The sequence below is a fragment of the Bubalus kerabau genome, chromosome 15, assembly GCF_029407905.1.
Source record: "Bubalus kerabau isolate K-KA32 ecotype Philippines breed swamp buffalo chromosome 15, PCC_UOA_SB_1v2, whole genome shotgun sequence".
Taxonomy (NCBI): Eukaryota; Metazoa; Chordata; class Mammalia; order Artiodactyla; family Bovidae; genus Bubalus; species Bubalus kerabau.
Genome location: NC_073638.1, coordinates 37,876,156 through 37,891,220, shown reverse-complemented (window position 1 = coordinate 37,891,220; position 15,065 = coordinate 37,876,156). Strand labels below are relative to the sequence as shown.

The 15,065-nt window shown below is 41.4% G+C and overlaps 1 protein-coding gene across 6 annotated transcripts in view; it reads right to left on the bottom strand.

The window, feature by feature from the left end:
• Positions 1 to 15,065, bottom strand: part of LOC129628912 (vitamin D 25-hydroxylase) — a 30,678-nt gene that overhangs the window by 11,850 nt on the left and 3,763 nt on the right. For 4 of the 6 annotated variants that reach the window (XM_055548533.1, XM_055548531.1, XM_055548536.1 and 1 more), the window contains exon 2: positions 10,113 to 10,254. The exons of the other annotated variants lie outside the window; for them this stretch is intronic. In XM_055548533.1, the coding sequence (XP_055404508.1) occupies positions 10,113 to 10,254 (142 nt within the window). The remainder of the gene's footprint in view (positions 1 to 10,112; positions 10,255 to 15,065) is intronic. 6 annotated transcript variants of the gene reach the window in all.

Here is a 15,065-nt window from a genome sequence, read left to right as displayed (position 1 = left end):
AGACCCAGCAGTCAAGCCCTATTCTTTACTCCTCAGTAGCCATGGAATACTATAAACCGATACACTTATCTATACTTCCCTGAGGACAGGCAGAAAAGACCTATAATCTCCATCACAAGAAACTGAACTATGTTGTGTAATTGAACCTGGGTGAAGTAAGCATGGATGACTTTATTATTGAACTTCTACTACAAGCCTATTTTACAAAAGACAAATGACTGTGTGTTCTGTTGGCAACTTTTTATTCTGGACTAAACACATACTTGAAAAATCATCCTTCTAGAATTAGAAATTTTCTGCTTTAAGAGACTAGATTTTAGAATGCAAATTACTCCCATGAAAGGCATATGAAACATGATAATATAACTGGCAGAGGCAAGGATGGCCTGAATGAGGTAGTGGAAATACTCAACCCAAAAGAAGGCGCTAAGGATTGAATGTGCTGCCAGTTCCCAGTGTGATGGTATCAGGTGGTGGGGCCTTTGGGAAGTAATTAGGTCATGAGTCCTCATGAATGAGTTTGTTGTTGTTGTTTATTTGCTAAGTCATGTCAGACTCTTTTTGACCCCATGGACTGTAGCCTGCCAGGCTTCACTGCCCATGGGATTTTCCCAGCAAGAATATGGGAGTGGGTAATTTCCTTCTCCAGGGGATCTTCCTGACTGAGGGATCGAACTGGTGTCTCCTGCACTGGCAGGCAGATTCTTTAACACTGTGCCTCCAGGGAAGGCCAATTAGGTCATGAGCCCTCATGAATGAACTTAGTGCCCTTATAAGAAGGGATGTGGGTAGAGATGATGGCCCTTGGTTTTTTGAGGATACAGGAGAAGACAGCAGTCTACAGTTTATAGGAAGCAGGCTCTTTCTAGACACTGTTCTGCTAGCACCTTGATCTTGAACTCCCTAGCCTCCAGATCTGTGACAATAAATGTTTATTGTTTAAGCCACTCATCCTCTATATATTTTTGTTACAGTAGCCCAAACTAAAAAGACAAACATGAAACTCAAACTTCTAATATTGATATTACTTGCCTTAAAATTTCAGAGTCTCCACAGAACACTCTGCTGTTCTATGTACTTGGAATATCTTCCCTTTAAATCAACTATCAAGAAAAAAAAAATCCTCGGCACATATATTTATGTAACATGTAGTTCACTTGGAATTTCATTTATAATTGGTACATAGGTCTACCTATCATGAAAAATGTCATGTTCTCTAGTCTACCTGAGGTGCCTATATAATTCACACTTCAACAACTTTTGTGCAACAGCTGTTGCACAAAATTTGGAACTTAGACATTGGATGAGATGGCTGGATGGCATCACTGACTCAATGGACATGAGTTTGAGTAAACTCCGGGAGTTGGTGATGGACAGGGAGGCCTGGTGTGCTGCGATTCATGGGGTTGCAAAGAGTCGGACACAACTGAGCAACTGAACTAAACTGAACTGATGATAAAGTTAACCATACATAAGAGGGTCTTTAAGGCTGTGCAACAATCTTATATTCCATACTCTCTTTTCTTCCCCATACTCCCAGATGACTATTCACTCAACATGAATGTATTTCTGGAGCTAAAGTGCCAGGGATATATCAGTAAAAAAAAAGGCAAAGATGGCTCTTTCTCATGGACCTTACATACTACTGAGAAGAGTCAAACAAATTCTTTAGCAAGGTAAGAGACGTAAGAGTGGTCAGGAAAACACTCAGTGAGAAGGTGACGTAAGTAAAGGCATAGAGGATGTGATTCAGGAGTGAGTCAGGCAGATATCCGAGGAAAGGTAGAGAACTAGTGCACAGGCGCTGAGATGACAGCAAGCCCAAGGGACATGTATGCATATAGGATACGTGTTTGTAACATATGTATATAATTACATATAAGACGGTACACAGGAACCTGATTTTAAGCCTACACTGGCCAATCTGTATGCCTAGGCATGGGCCAAACCCACCAAAAAGGGGCCACTTTTTCCTATTCAAACAGTGGGTTTATGGTGGCTCTGATTTCCCAGTTCCGAGTATATACAGTTTAGTGTACATGTATCTTAATATCACACATCTAGGGAATTCCTTGGCGGTTCAGTGGTTAGTGGTTAGTTCAGTGTTCAATTTGATCCACACTTTCACTGTCATTCGCCTATGTTCAATCCCTTGTTAGGAACTAAGATGCTACAAGCTGCACACCGTGGCCACAACAACAACAAAAATCCACATCTAATTTTCTGTTTTTTCTCTTATTATTTCTTTGAAAATCTTAAGCTGAATACTTACTATTTCTTCATGATAAAAATAGTCTAAACTATAAATTTATAGTTTCAAAAAACAGTTCAGTTCAGTCACTCAGTCCTGTCTGACTCTCTGCGACTCCATGGACTGCTGCATGCCAGGCCTCCCTGTCCATCACCAACTCCCAGAGCTTACTTAAACTCATGTCCATCAAGTCAGTGATGCTATCCAACCATCTCATCCTCTGTTGTCCCCTTCTCCCCCTGCCTTCAATCTTTCCCATAATCAGGGTCTTTTCAAATGAGTCAGTTCCACCCATCAGGTGGAGTTTCAGCTTCAGCATCAGTCCTTCCAGTAAAGAATCTGGACTGATTTCCTTTAGGATTAACTGGTTTGATCTCCTTGCAGTCAAAGGGACTCTCAAGAGTCTTCTCTAACCCCACAGTTCAAAAGCATCAATTCTTCAGTGCTCAGCTTTCTTTACGGTCCAACTCTCACATCCATATATGACTGCTGGAAAAACCATACCTTTGACTAGATGGACCTTTGTTGGCAAAGTAATGTCTCTGCTTTTGAATATGCTGTCTAGATTGGTCGTCGTTTTTCTTCCAAGGAGCAAGTGTCTTTTAATTTTATGGCTACAGTCACATCTGCAGTGATTTTGGAGCCCAAACTATAAACTCTCTTTGTTTCCACTGTTTCCCCATCTATTTGCCATGAAGTCATGGGATTGGATGCCATGATCTTAGTTTTCTGAATGTTGAGTTCACTCTCCTCTTTCACTTTCATTAAGAGGCTCTTTAGTTCTTCTTCGCTTTCTGCCATAAGGATGGTGTCATCTGCATATCTGAGGTTATTGATATTTCTCCTGGCAATCTTGATTCCAGCTTGTGCTTCATCCAGCTCAGCATTACACGTGATGTACTCTGCATGTAAGTTAAATAAGCAGGGTGACAACATACAGTCTGTTGTTCCATGTCCAGTTCTAACTGTTGCTTCTTGACCTGCATACAGGTTGCTCAGGAGGCAGGTCAGGTGGTCTGGTATTCCCATCTCTTGAAGAATTTTCCAGTTTGTTGTGATCCACACAGTCAAAGGCTTTGGCATAGTCAATAAAGCAGAAATAGATTGTTTTTCTGGAACTCTCTTGCTTTTTCGATGATCCAATGGATGTTGGCAATTTGATCTCTGGTTCCTCTGCCTTTTCTAAATCCAGCTTGAACATCTGGAAGTTCATGGTTCACGTACTGCTGAAGCCTGGCTTGGAGAATTTTGAGCGTTACTTTGCTAGCATGTGAGATGACTGTAATTGTGTGGTAGTTTGAACATTCTCTGGCATTGCCTTTCTTTGGGATTGGAAATTCTTTAGGATTACACCCTTTCCAGTGGCGTAAAACAGCACAGTAGAAGGATGTGTGCTCATCTTCTCCTGTGAGAACTCCAAAACTACAACTCACTGCTGAACAACCGTCGACTAGAGAATGTTGGATCCCACCAAAAAAAGATACCCCACGTCCAACGGCAAAGGAGAAGCCCCAGAAAGAGGGTAGGAGGGGTGAAATCGTGTCTAGAATCAAACCCCTTACGCACCAGAGACACTCAGAGGGCTCAAACACACCTTGTGCACACCAGGATCCAGAGATCCCACAGAGACTGAGACTGAGCCAGAACTGTGTATGAGTGTCTCCTGCGAAGGTACAGGCCAGCAGTGGCCAGCCACAGGGGCAGGAGCTCTGGGTGCAGTAGACCTGGGTATGGATGGCATAAGCCCTCTTGGAGGAGGTCGGCATTAACCCCACCATAGCGCCTCCAGAACTTACATAGGACTGGGGAAACAGACTCTTGGCGGGCACAAACAGAACCTTGTGTGCACCAGGACCCAGGAGAAAGGAGCAATGGCCCCACAAGAGACTGGCCCAGACTTGCCTGGGAGTGTCCAGGAGTCTCTGGTGGAGGCTTGGGTTGACCGTGGCCTGCTTAAGGGTCAGGGGCACTGAATGCAGTAGTGCATGGGACCTTTTGAAGGAGGTTGCCATTATCTTCGTTACCTCCACCATAGTTTGGCCTCAGGTCAAACAACAGGGAGGAAACACAGCTCCGCCCATCAACAGAAAATTGGATTAAAGATTTACTGAGCACAGCCCCGCCCATCAAAACAAGACCCAGACTCCCCCTCAGTCAGTCCCTCCCATCAGGAAGCTTCCATAAGTCTCTTATCCTTATCCATCAGAGGGCAGATAGAATGAAAACCACAATCACAGAAAATTAACCAAACTGATCACATGAACCCCAGCTTTGTCTAACTCAATGACTATGAGCCATGCCATGTAGGGCCACCCAAATGGGTGGGCCATGGTGGAGAGTTCTGACAAACCAAGGTCCACTGGAAAACGGAATGGCAAACCACTTCAGCATTCTTGCCTTGAGAACCCCATGAACAGCATGAAAAGACAAAAGGATAGGACACTGAAAGATGAACTCCCCAGGTCTGCAGGTGCCCAATATGTCACGGGAGATCAATTCAGTTCAGTTGCTCAGTCGTGTCCGATTCTTTGCAACCCCATGGACTGTAGCAGGCCAGGCCTCCCTGTCCATCACCAACTCCTGGAGTTTATCCAAACTCATGTCCATTGAGTCGGTGATGCCATCCAACCATCTCATCCTCTGTCGTCCCCTTCTCCTCCTGCCTTCAATCTTTCCCAGCATCAGGGTCTTTTCAAATGAGTCAGCTCTTCCCATCAGGTGGCCAAAGTATTGGAGTTTCAGTTTCAGCATCAGTCCTTCCAATGAACACTCAGGACTGATCTCCTTTAGGAAGGACTGGCTGGATATCCTTGCAGTCTAAGGAACTCTAAAGAGTCTTCACCATCACCACAGTTCAAAAACATCAATTCTTTGGCGCTCAGCTTCCTTTATAGTCCACCTCTCACATCCATACATGACTACTGGAAAAACCATAGCCTTGACTAGATGGACCTTTGTTGGCAAAGTAATATCTCTGCTTTTTAATATGCTGACTAAATTGGTCACAACTTTCCTGCCAAGGAGTAAGCGTCTTTTAATTTCATGGCTGTAATTACATGGCTGAAAACCATTCTGCACTGGTTTTGGAGCCCAAAACAATAAAGTCTGCCACTGTTTCCCCATCTATTTGCCTTGAAGTGATGGGACCAGATGCTATGATCTTAGTTTCTGAATGTTGAGCTTTAAGCCAACTTTTTCACTCTCCTCTTTCACTTTCATCAAGAGGCTCTTTAGTCCTCTGCTTTCTGCCATAAGGGTGGTGTCACCTGCGTATCTGAGGTTATTGGTATTTCTCCTGGCATTCTTGATTCCAGCTTGTGCTTCCTCCAGCCCAGCATTTCTCATGATGTACTCTGCATATAAGTTAAAGAAGCAGGGTGACAGTATACTGCCTTGACGCACTCCTTTTCCTATTTGGAACCAGTCTGTTGTTCCATGTCCAGTTCTGTTGCTACCTGACCTGCATATAGATTTCTCAAGAGGCAGGTTAGGTGGTCTGGTATTTCCATCTCTCTCAGAATTTTCCACAGTTTATTGTGGTCCACACAGTCAAAGGCTTTGGCATAGTCAATAAAGCAGAAATAGATGTTTTTTCTGGAACTCTCTTGCTTTCTCTGTGATCCAGCGGATGTTGGCAATTTGATCTCTGGTTCCTCTGCCTTTTCTAAAACGAGCTTGAACGTCTGGAAGCTCACAGTTCATATATTGTTAAAGTCTGGCTTGGAGAATTTTGAGCATTGCTTTACTAGCGTGTGAGTTGAGTGCAATTGTGCAGTAGTTTGAGCATTCTTTGGCTTTGCCTTTCTTTGGGATTGGAATGAAAACTGACCTTTTCCATTCCTGTGGCCACTGCTGACTTTTCCAAATTTGCTGGCATATTGAGTGCAGCACTTTCACAGCATCGTCTTTTAGGATTCTAAATAGCTCAACTGGAATTCCATCACCTCCACTAGTTCCTAGTGATGCTTCCTAGGGCCCACTTGCCTTTGCATTCCAGGATGTCTGGCTCTAGGTGAGTGATCACACCATCGTGGTTATCTGGGACATGAATATCTTTTTCGTATAGTTCTTCTGTGTATTCTTGCCACCTCTTCTTAATATCTTCTGCTTCTGTTAGGTCCATAGCATTTCTGTCCTTTATTGTGCCCATCTTTGCATGAAACTTTCTCTTAGTCTCTAATTTTCTTGAAGAGATCTCTAGTCTTTCCCATTTTATTGTTTTCCTCTGTTTTTTCCCACTGGTCACTGAGGAAGGCTTTCTTTTCTCTCCTTGCTATTCTTTGAAACTCCGCATTCAAATAGGTATATCTTTCCTTTTCTCCTTTGCTTTTCATGTCTCTTCTTTTCACAGCTATTTGTAAGTCCTCCTCAGACAGCCATTTTGCCTTTTTGCTTTTCTTTTTCTTGGGGATGGTCTTGATCCCTGTCTCCTGTACTATGTCACAAACCTCCATCCACAGTTCATCAGGCACTCTATCAGATCTAATCCTTTGAATCTATTTCTCACTTCCACTGTATAATCGTAAGGGATTTGATTTAGGTCATACTTGAATGCGCTAGTGGAGAAATAACTCCAGAAAGAATGAAGAGACGGAGCCAAAGCAAAACAACACCCATTTGTGGATGTGACTGGTGATGGAAGTAAAGTCCAATGCTGTAAAGAGCAATATTGCATAGGAACCTAGAATGTTAGGTCCATGAATCAAGGCAAACTGGAAGTGGTCAAACAGGAGATGGTAAGAGTTAACATCGACATTTTATGAATCAATGAACTAAAATAGACTGGAATGGGTGAATTTAACTCAGATGACCATTATATCTACTACTGTGGGCAAGAATCCCTTAGAACAATGGAGTAGCCATCACAGTCATCAAAAGAGTCCGAAATGCAGTACTTGGATGCAATCTCAAAAATGACAGAATGATTTCTGTTCATTTCCAAGGCAAACCATTCAATATCACAGCAATCCAAGTCTATGCCCTGACCAGTAATGCTGAAGAAGCTGAAGTTGAATGGTTCTATGAAGACCTACAAGACCTTCTAGAACTAACACCCCAAAAAAGTTGTCCTTTTCATTATAGGGGACTGGAATGCAAAAGTAGGAAGTCAAGAAACACCTGGAGTAACAGGTAAATTTGGCTTTGGAGTACAAAATGAAGCAGGTCAAAGGCTAACAGAGTTTTGCCAAGAGAACGCACTGTCGTAGCAAACACCCTCTTCCAACAACACAGGAGAAAACTCTACACATGGACAGATGGTCAAAACCGAAATTAGACTGATTATATTCTTTGCAGCCAAAGATGGAGAAGCTCTATATAGTCAGCAAAAAACAAGACCAGGAGCTGACTGTGGCTCAGATCATGAACTCCTTATTGCCAAATTCAGACTTAAATTGAAGAAAGTAGGGAAAGCCACTAGACCATTCAGGTATGACCTAAATCAAATCCCTTATGATTATACAGTGGAAGTGAGAAATAGATTCAAAGGATTAGATCTGATAGACAGAGTGCCTGCAGAACTATGGATGGAAGTTCGTGATGCTGTACAGGAGGCAGGGATCAAGACCATCCCCAAGAAAAAGAAATGCAAAAAAGCAAAATGGCTGTCTGAGGAGGACTTACAAATAGCTGTGAAAAGAAGAGAAGCTAAAGACAAAAGAGATAAGGAAAGATATACCCATTTGAATGCAGAGTTTCAAAGAATAGCAAGGAGAAATAAGAAAGCCTTCCTCAGTGATCACTGGAAAGAAATAGAGGAAAACAATAAAATGGGAAAGACTAGAGATCTCTTCAAGAAAATTAGAGACACCAAGGGAACGTTTCATGCAAAGATGGGCACAATAAAGGACAGAAATGGTATGGACCTAACAGAAGCAGAAGATATTAAGAAGAGGTGGCAAGAATACACAGAAGAACTGTACAAAAAAGATATTCATGACCCAGATAACCACGATGGTGTGATCACTCACCTAGAGCCAGACATCCTGGAATGCAAAGGCAAGTGGGCCTTAGGAAGCATCACTAGGAACTAGTGGAGGTGATGGAATTCCAGTTGAGCTATTTAGAATCCTAAAAGACAATGCTGTGAAAGTGCTGCAGTCAGTATGCCAGCAAATTTTGAAAACTCAGCAGTGGCCACACAACTGGAAAAGGTCATCTTTTATTCCAATCTAATTCTAATGGAATGTTTTTCATTCCAACTAAAGGCGATGCCAAAAAACATATATTTTATCCTAAATATTACTCTGATCATATCATTCATTTTCATAATTTCCTAAAAGGTCTTCTATTATACTTGTGGTATAATTTCTTTTTTGGTCTAATTATTACTTAGAAGAGTATTTAAGAAGTTGGAGATTTTCTTTTTAGTTATACTATTGCTTTCAAGGTTCATCATACCCTGGCCTGATAATTCAGCCTTTTAAGTTGGTATTTTCTTTGCACAAGTTGATTGGCTTTGCAATTTAATAAATAGTTACTTTTTACCTTTTTCATTTTAAATTTATGTATATTTTAGTCTATGTAACCAAGCTATTGCATTTTTCTTGGAAATGAAGTGTGAAGCTCTCATTAAATTGGAAAATTTTGAAGTTCATAAAAACTCATACTATTAAGTATGAAAACGGATGTACAGACATCAACATTCTATGTTAGTCTTCTGTTGCTTTCTTCTCATCCATTAACTTTCAGCCTTTCTTTCTTGTTGAATATGTAATCATCTGATACTGATCAAGACTAAACCATAGAGAATACTAGTCCTTCACACATACCGTACAGTTATTCATTTACATATCATATTAATTAACAGTTAAGAAAGGCTGTTTCAGGGTTTATAAACTTAGAAGTAAAATGATCATAAAATGTCACCAAGCACTCAAGACTAGCTTAAAACATACTTCTGATTCCAGTATGTGTGCACACACTTGTTTCACAAAACCTGCTTGTGCTAATTCTTTAAAACATCATTTACAGTATTTATTAGAACTAGATTACAAGAGAAGAATTAGCGTGTAAAATATGCGAGTAATACAGCCTAAAAGTCCTCAAATGTTAGGTTCTAAAACTTAACTAATTAATGCTTTCCTATTAATCAGTATGAATTTCTGTCCACAATCTTCAGGCACTCTGTCTACCAGATTTAATCCCTTTAATCTATTCATCACCTCCACTATATAATCATAAGGAATTTGATTTAGGTCATACCTCAATGTCCTAGTGGTTTTCCCTACTTTCTTCAATTTAAGCCTGACTACATTTTTTCCAGTAGTCAGGTATAGATGTGAGAGTTGGACCATAAAGAAGGCTGAGCATGGAAGAACTGATGCTTTCTAATTGTGGTGCTGGGCAAGACTCTCTGAGAGTCCCTTGGAGAGCAAGGAGATCAAACCAGTCAATCCTAAAGGAAATCAACTCCAAATATTCATTGGAAAGACTGATGCCAGGCTGAAGCTCCAATACTTTGGTCACCTGATGTGAAGAGCTGTTTCACTGGAAAAGACCCTGATTCTGGGAAAAATTGAAGGCAAAAGGAGAAGAGGGCAGCAGAGGATGAGGTGGTTATGGTTAGATAGCATCACACATTCAACAGACATGAATTTTCACAAACTCCAGGAAATAATGGAGGACAGAGGAGCCTGGCATGCTGCAGTGGGGTTGCAGAGTCAGACAAGACTTTGTAACTGAACAGTATAAATTAATCAGTACAACAGAAACCAATCTCTACTATGTGATTGTTGTTGTTCAGTCCCTAAGTCTGTTGTTGTAAGTTGTTCAGTCACTACTATGTAATAAATTTATATAAAATAAGAACTACAATTTATAATAGTTTAGTAAATCACTAGATAGGTGAAAACAAACGTACCTCCCATTTTTGTCATCTTCATGAATAAAGGAAGACATGGTCTGTCTGCAAAAATTTCACTTTGATGAACAAGGCATTCCTTTACTACATCATACCCATTTAGAACCACAGCTGATATACCTCCAAGATCCAAACTGAAGATCTTTGAGAAGAAAAGAAAAACATTTAAATGGAAAAATATATTGAGAAATATAACCAGAGAAATCTACAGTACTAAGTCCAGCTCTCTCAGTATTTGTTATTTCTTGAAAATACTGGCATTTATTACCCAGTTGACTGTTTAGAGTGCCTATCAAGCACAATGATTTCATTACACATTCAATGACTCAAGACATCATCTTGTAAATGCTGTAATACAAACAGTACCAGATTCATGAGGTCTGGGTTATACTTTAAGCTTTGCCATTAAACAGATATAGGTCACTGGATAGAACCCTTAGTTTTTGGGCTTCGGGGCTGCTATAGAAAATCAAGAAATACTTGAGTTAAATGCTCTTTTAAAATTCATTCCAACTCAAAACAGTCAATGATATCTCAGAACCTCTGTTTATTTCCAAGAAAAATTAAGGAGGTGACTCCATCTATATATCATTTATTATTCTAGGTTTAGGTAAGGGAGGGGATTGTCCAAGGCCCAAGAGACTTGAAACTGAAGACAACTTTTGTTGGGGCCTGGGATATGCAATCCCAAAATATGCCTCAATGGCACATTGATTATTTTGAACTAAAAGTTACTGAAGAAATGGCCAACACAAAAAGGAAACTCTAGGGAGTTCCCTTGTGACCTACTGGTTAGGACTTGGAACTGTCACTGCTGTGGCCTGGGTGTGATCCCTGGCAGGGAACTGAGATCCTGCAAGCCAAAATAAAAATAAATAAAAATGAGGGACACCTCTCTCTTTTTATCTCCCTGAAAGTAGGAAATAAATCTCTCATGTGAAAGGTGCACTCTCTGCATACGGAGGTTGTTGTGTTGATGTTAGTCGCTCAGTCATGTCCCAGCTCTTTATGGCCCCACAGACTGTAGCCCACCAGGCTCCTTTGTCAGTGGAATTCTCCAGGCAAGAATACTGGAGTGGGTTGCCATTTTCTTCTCCAGGGATCTTCCCGACCCAGGGATTGAACCTGGGTCTCCTGCATTGCAGGCAGATTTTTTACCACCTGAGCCACCAGGGAAGCCCTCAGTTCAGTTCAGTTGTCGCTCAGTCGTGTCTGACTCTTTGTGACCCCATGAATCACAGCACGCCAGGCCTCCCTGTCCATCACCAACTCCCGGAGTTCACTGAGACTCACGTCCATCGAGTCAGTGATGCCATCCAGCCATCTCATCCTCTGTCGTCCCCTTCTCCTCTTGCCCCCAATCCCTCCCAGCATCAGAGTCTTTTCCAATGAGTCAACTCTTTGCATGAGGTGGCCGAAGTACTGGAGTTTCAGCTTTAGCATCATTCCTTCCAAAGAAATCCCAGGGCTGATCTCCTTCAGAATGGACTGGTTGGATCTCCTTGCAGTCCAAGGGACTCTCAAGAGTCTTCTCCAACACCACAGTTCAAAAGCATCAATTCTTGGGCGCTCAGCCTTCTTCACAGTCCAACTCTCACATCCATACATGACCACTGGAAAAACCATAGCCTTGACTAGATGAACCTTTGTTGGCAAAGTAATGTCTCTGCTTTTGACTATGCTATCTAGGTTGGTCATAATTTTCCTTCCAAGGAGTAAGCATCTTTTAATTTCATGGCTGCAGTCACCATCTGCAGTGATTTTGGAGCCCCAAAAATAGTCTGACACTGTTTTCCCATCTATTTCCCATGAAGTGATGGGACCAGATGCCATGATCTTCATTTTCTGAATGTTGAGCTTTAAGACAACTTTTTCACTCTCCACTTTCACTTTCATCGCCCTAGGACTCATTGCCAATTACCAAAGACAGGGAATTTGGGGCTGAGAAGCCTTTTTTAAAACAAATCTTGTTATTTCTTTACTTTACTGCCCAATCACAAGACCTGTTTAGATTCTTCACTAATTGGGCACCCAAAACCAAAGTTTTTCTTGTCCTGTCAATTCTTTGCAAATGTATTGGTTCTTTATTTAAAAAATATAAAATCTGCCTGCTTTGGTCATTTCCTCCATCCCATTTCTATGAGACCTCCATGCGCATGAATTCTAATGTGTTTCTTTCTCTCCTGTTACTCTGTCTTGTGTCAATTCTATTATTAGTCCAGCCATAAGAACTCAAGAAGGGCAGAGGGGAAAATTTCCCCTTCCTCAACAAAACATACTGAAACTCATTGGTTTATTTATTTAGGCCCCTGAATGCCATGAGGTTAACAGAGGGCCCTAAGGGTATCTGACCTTGGAGTATAGGCATTTGCCACTTTGGTATAGGTGGCTGCCTCTGAGCTAAAAGATGGAATATCCATCCTGTTCCTTGTTGTAGTTTCTCACGTGCTTCACTACAGGTTCACTTAAAATGTCATACATCCGGTACTCTATTCTAGTTAGCCCCACAGAGGGGCCTAATCCAGTGAAGGAACAGTGCTACCTTATCAGTGAGATGCAATGATTGCTTAACCTCATCCTCTCAGGCACTGGCTGAGAACTTAAAAAAAAAAAAAAAATTGGCTGTGCAGGGTCTTCATCGCTGTGTACAGGGCTCTTTGCTGCAGCATCCAGGCTTTCTCCTGTTGCAGTAGTTATCCTGCAGTATCTTAGTTTCCCAACCAGGGATCAAACCCATGTCCCCTGCATTGGAAGGCGGATTCTCAATCACTGGACCACCATGGAAGTCCCTAGCTGAGGGTTTTCGAGTGCCAAAAATACTGGGTCAAGCCTCATCTTTGTGCAAACAGGCAGAATGGATTTTGGCCATGATTCACACAATTTTTGGGGGGTGGGATGGAGGCTTAGCAGAGAACTGAAGTTCAACAGAAGTATTTACAGAAGAAAAAGTGATAAAGACCTCCAAATAGCAACAGAATCAACAAACTGAGCAATAGAGTTTTGGGCACAAGGATGTACCCTGCTAACAGAGCAGAAGGTACACCCAGAACTCTGGGGAAGTTGTGGACTGACTGCCATAAGCAATGGTATGTCAATAGTGGCAGTGTGAGAGTTTCAGTACAAAGGAAGTGATTATCAGCTGAGCAAAGGAAGGGCCCTTTTCAGTTTCCAAAGCAGTAAGCGGATGGTCTTAAAGTCTTTTCCCAGAAGCATAATTTTAAGTAAATACAAAGAAAAAACTCCTCCTCCTGTGTGACTCCTCAACTTTCAGCACTCAATACTTATGACACCAGATGTCTGATTTTCCATATATCACGCAATTCTGGGACACCAGGTAGATGTCCTACAACTATATTCAGGTCCCAAGCTGCCCATGGTGTTTTTTGTTTTGGATTTTTTTTTTCTTTTAGCCACACTATACAGCATGCTGGATCATAGTTCCCTGATTACAGACTGAATCTGCACCCTCTGCAGAGGAAGTACAGATTCTTCACCCCTGGACAGCCAGGGAAGTCCCGAGTTGGCCATGTTGACTCCATTTTTCACCCAAGCCCCACATCACTTCTCAGCCGTCATGATGTTTCAACTTAACAATACAGACAAAATATGACAGTTTCTTACCAGCTTCATCACTAATCTTTCATTTAGTGTAATCTTCATCACTCTAATCTTTCATTTCTCCCCTATATGATCTCAATTGCCTCTTGTCTCTTTACAGGTGACTCTCAACATGGCATATTTCTGCTTCAAGGCCTTAGTACTTGTTCCCTTGGCCTGGAATGTTCTTCCCCTAGATATTCCCATAGCCTGCTACTTCACTTCCTTGAAGTATTTGCTCAGATGCCTTTTTTGCAGTGAGGCCTGCTCTAACCCATTAAAATTTCACCCCCTAGTATTCTCCATCTTCCTTACCCTAATTTAGTTATTTTATACTTTATACTCTAATATGTTATATACTTACTGTGTTTACATTGTTCCTATACTGCTCACTGCCTCCCTTCCATCACTATAATGTAAACCACACAAGAGCAGGGATTTCCACTTGTTTTGTTCATTGCTAAATCTCCACAATTAGGATAGTACACAGCATATGCTAACAACTGATAAAGATATGTTGAATTAAAGAAAAGTGGTAGAGAAACACATTTAAGCATATTTTACAACACTATAGACTAAGTGCTAATAACAGAGGAATGTAAAAAGTCCTTTGATAAAAACTGGTAATTGCCATATACTTTTCAACATTTGCTTGGGCTGTATTCTCATTTGGAATGCCCCCCTTGACTGCCATACTGTCCAAACCACCAAGTCTTTAGGGACCAACCACCATGAAGCCTTTCTTGGTGCATTCTCTTTTTCCCGTGAACCACCACAGCACATGCTTAAAAGCTCCCATGGCACTTAATTTAATACTACCAAAGGTGGCGCTAATGGAGAAGAACCTGCCTGCCAATGCAGGAGACACAGGTTCACTCCCTAGGTCAGGAAGATCCCCTGGAGTAGGAAATGGCAACCCACTCCAGTACTTTTCCCTGGTAAATGCCATGGAGAGAGGAGTCTGGTGGGTTACAATGGGTTACAGACCAAGAGTCAGACATGACTGAAGCAACATAGCACTGGCACAAAAAACCAGAAGCATTATATGAATGCCTATCTTCTGCTTGTTGGCTAAATTATAAACTCTTTTGATTCAGTGATTTCATCCCTTTCATCTTCAAACACTCCATAAAATCTCATTCAATGCCTTGCATAAATCTCAATAAATGCTTACTGTATAAATAAATTATAGGTTGTCAACTTCACTTGCCTCAAAGTAATTATTTTATTATCCTTATGTGCATTACCTGAAAATAATCTGTTAAAACCCCGCATACTAGCTTTGCTAGCTAGGGAATGCTTCTGAAAATCTGTAAGATTAGTCACTGCAGAAGCTTACACATTCAGGATGGATCT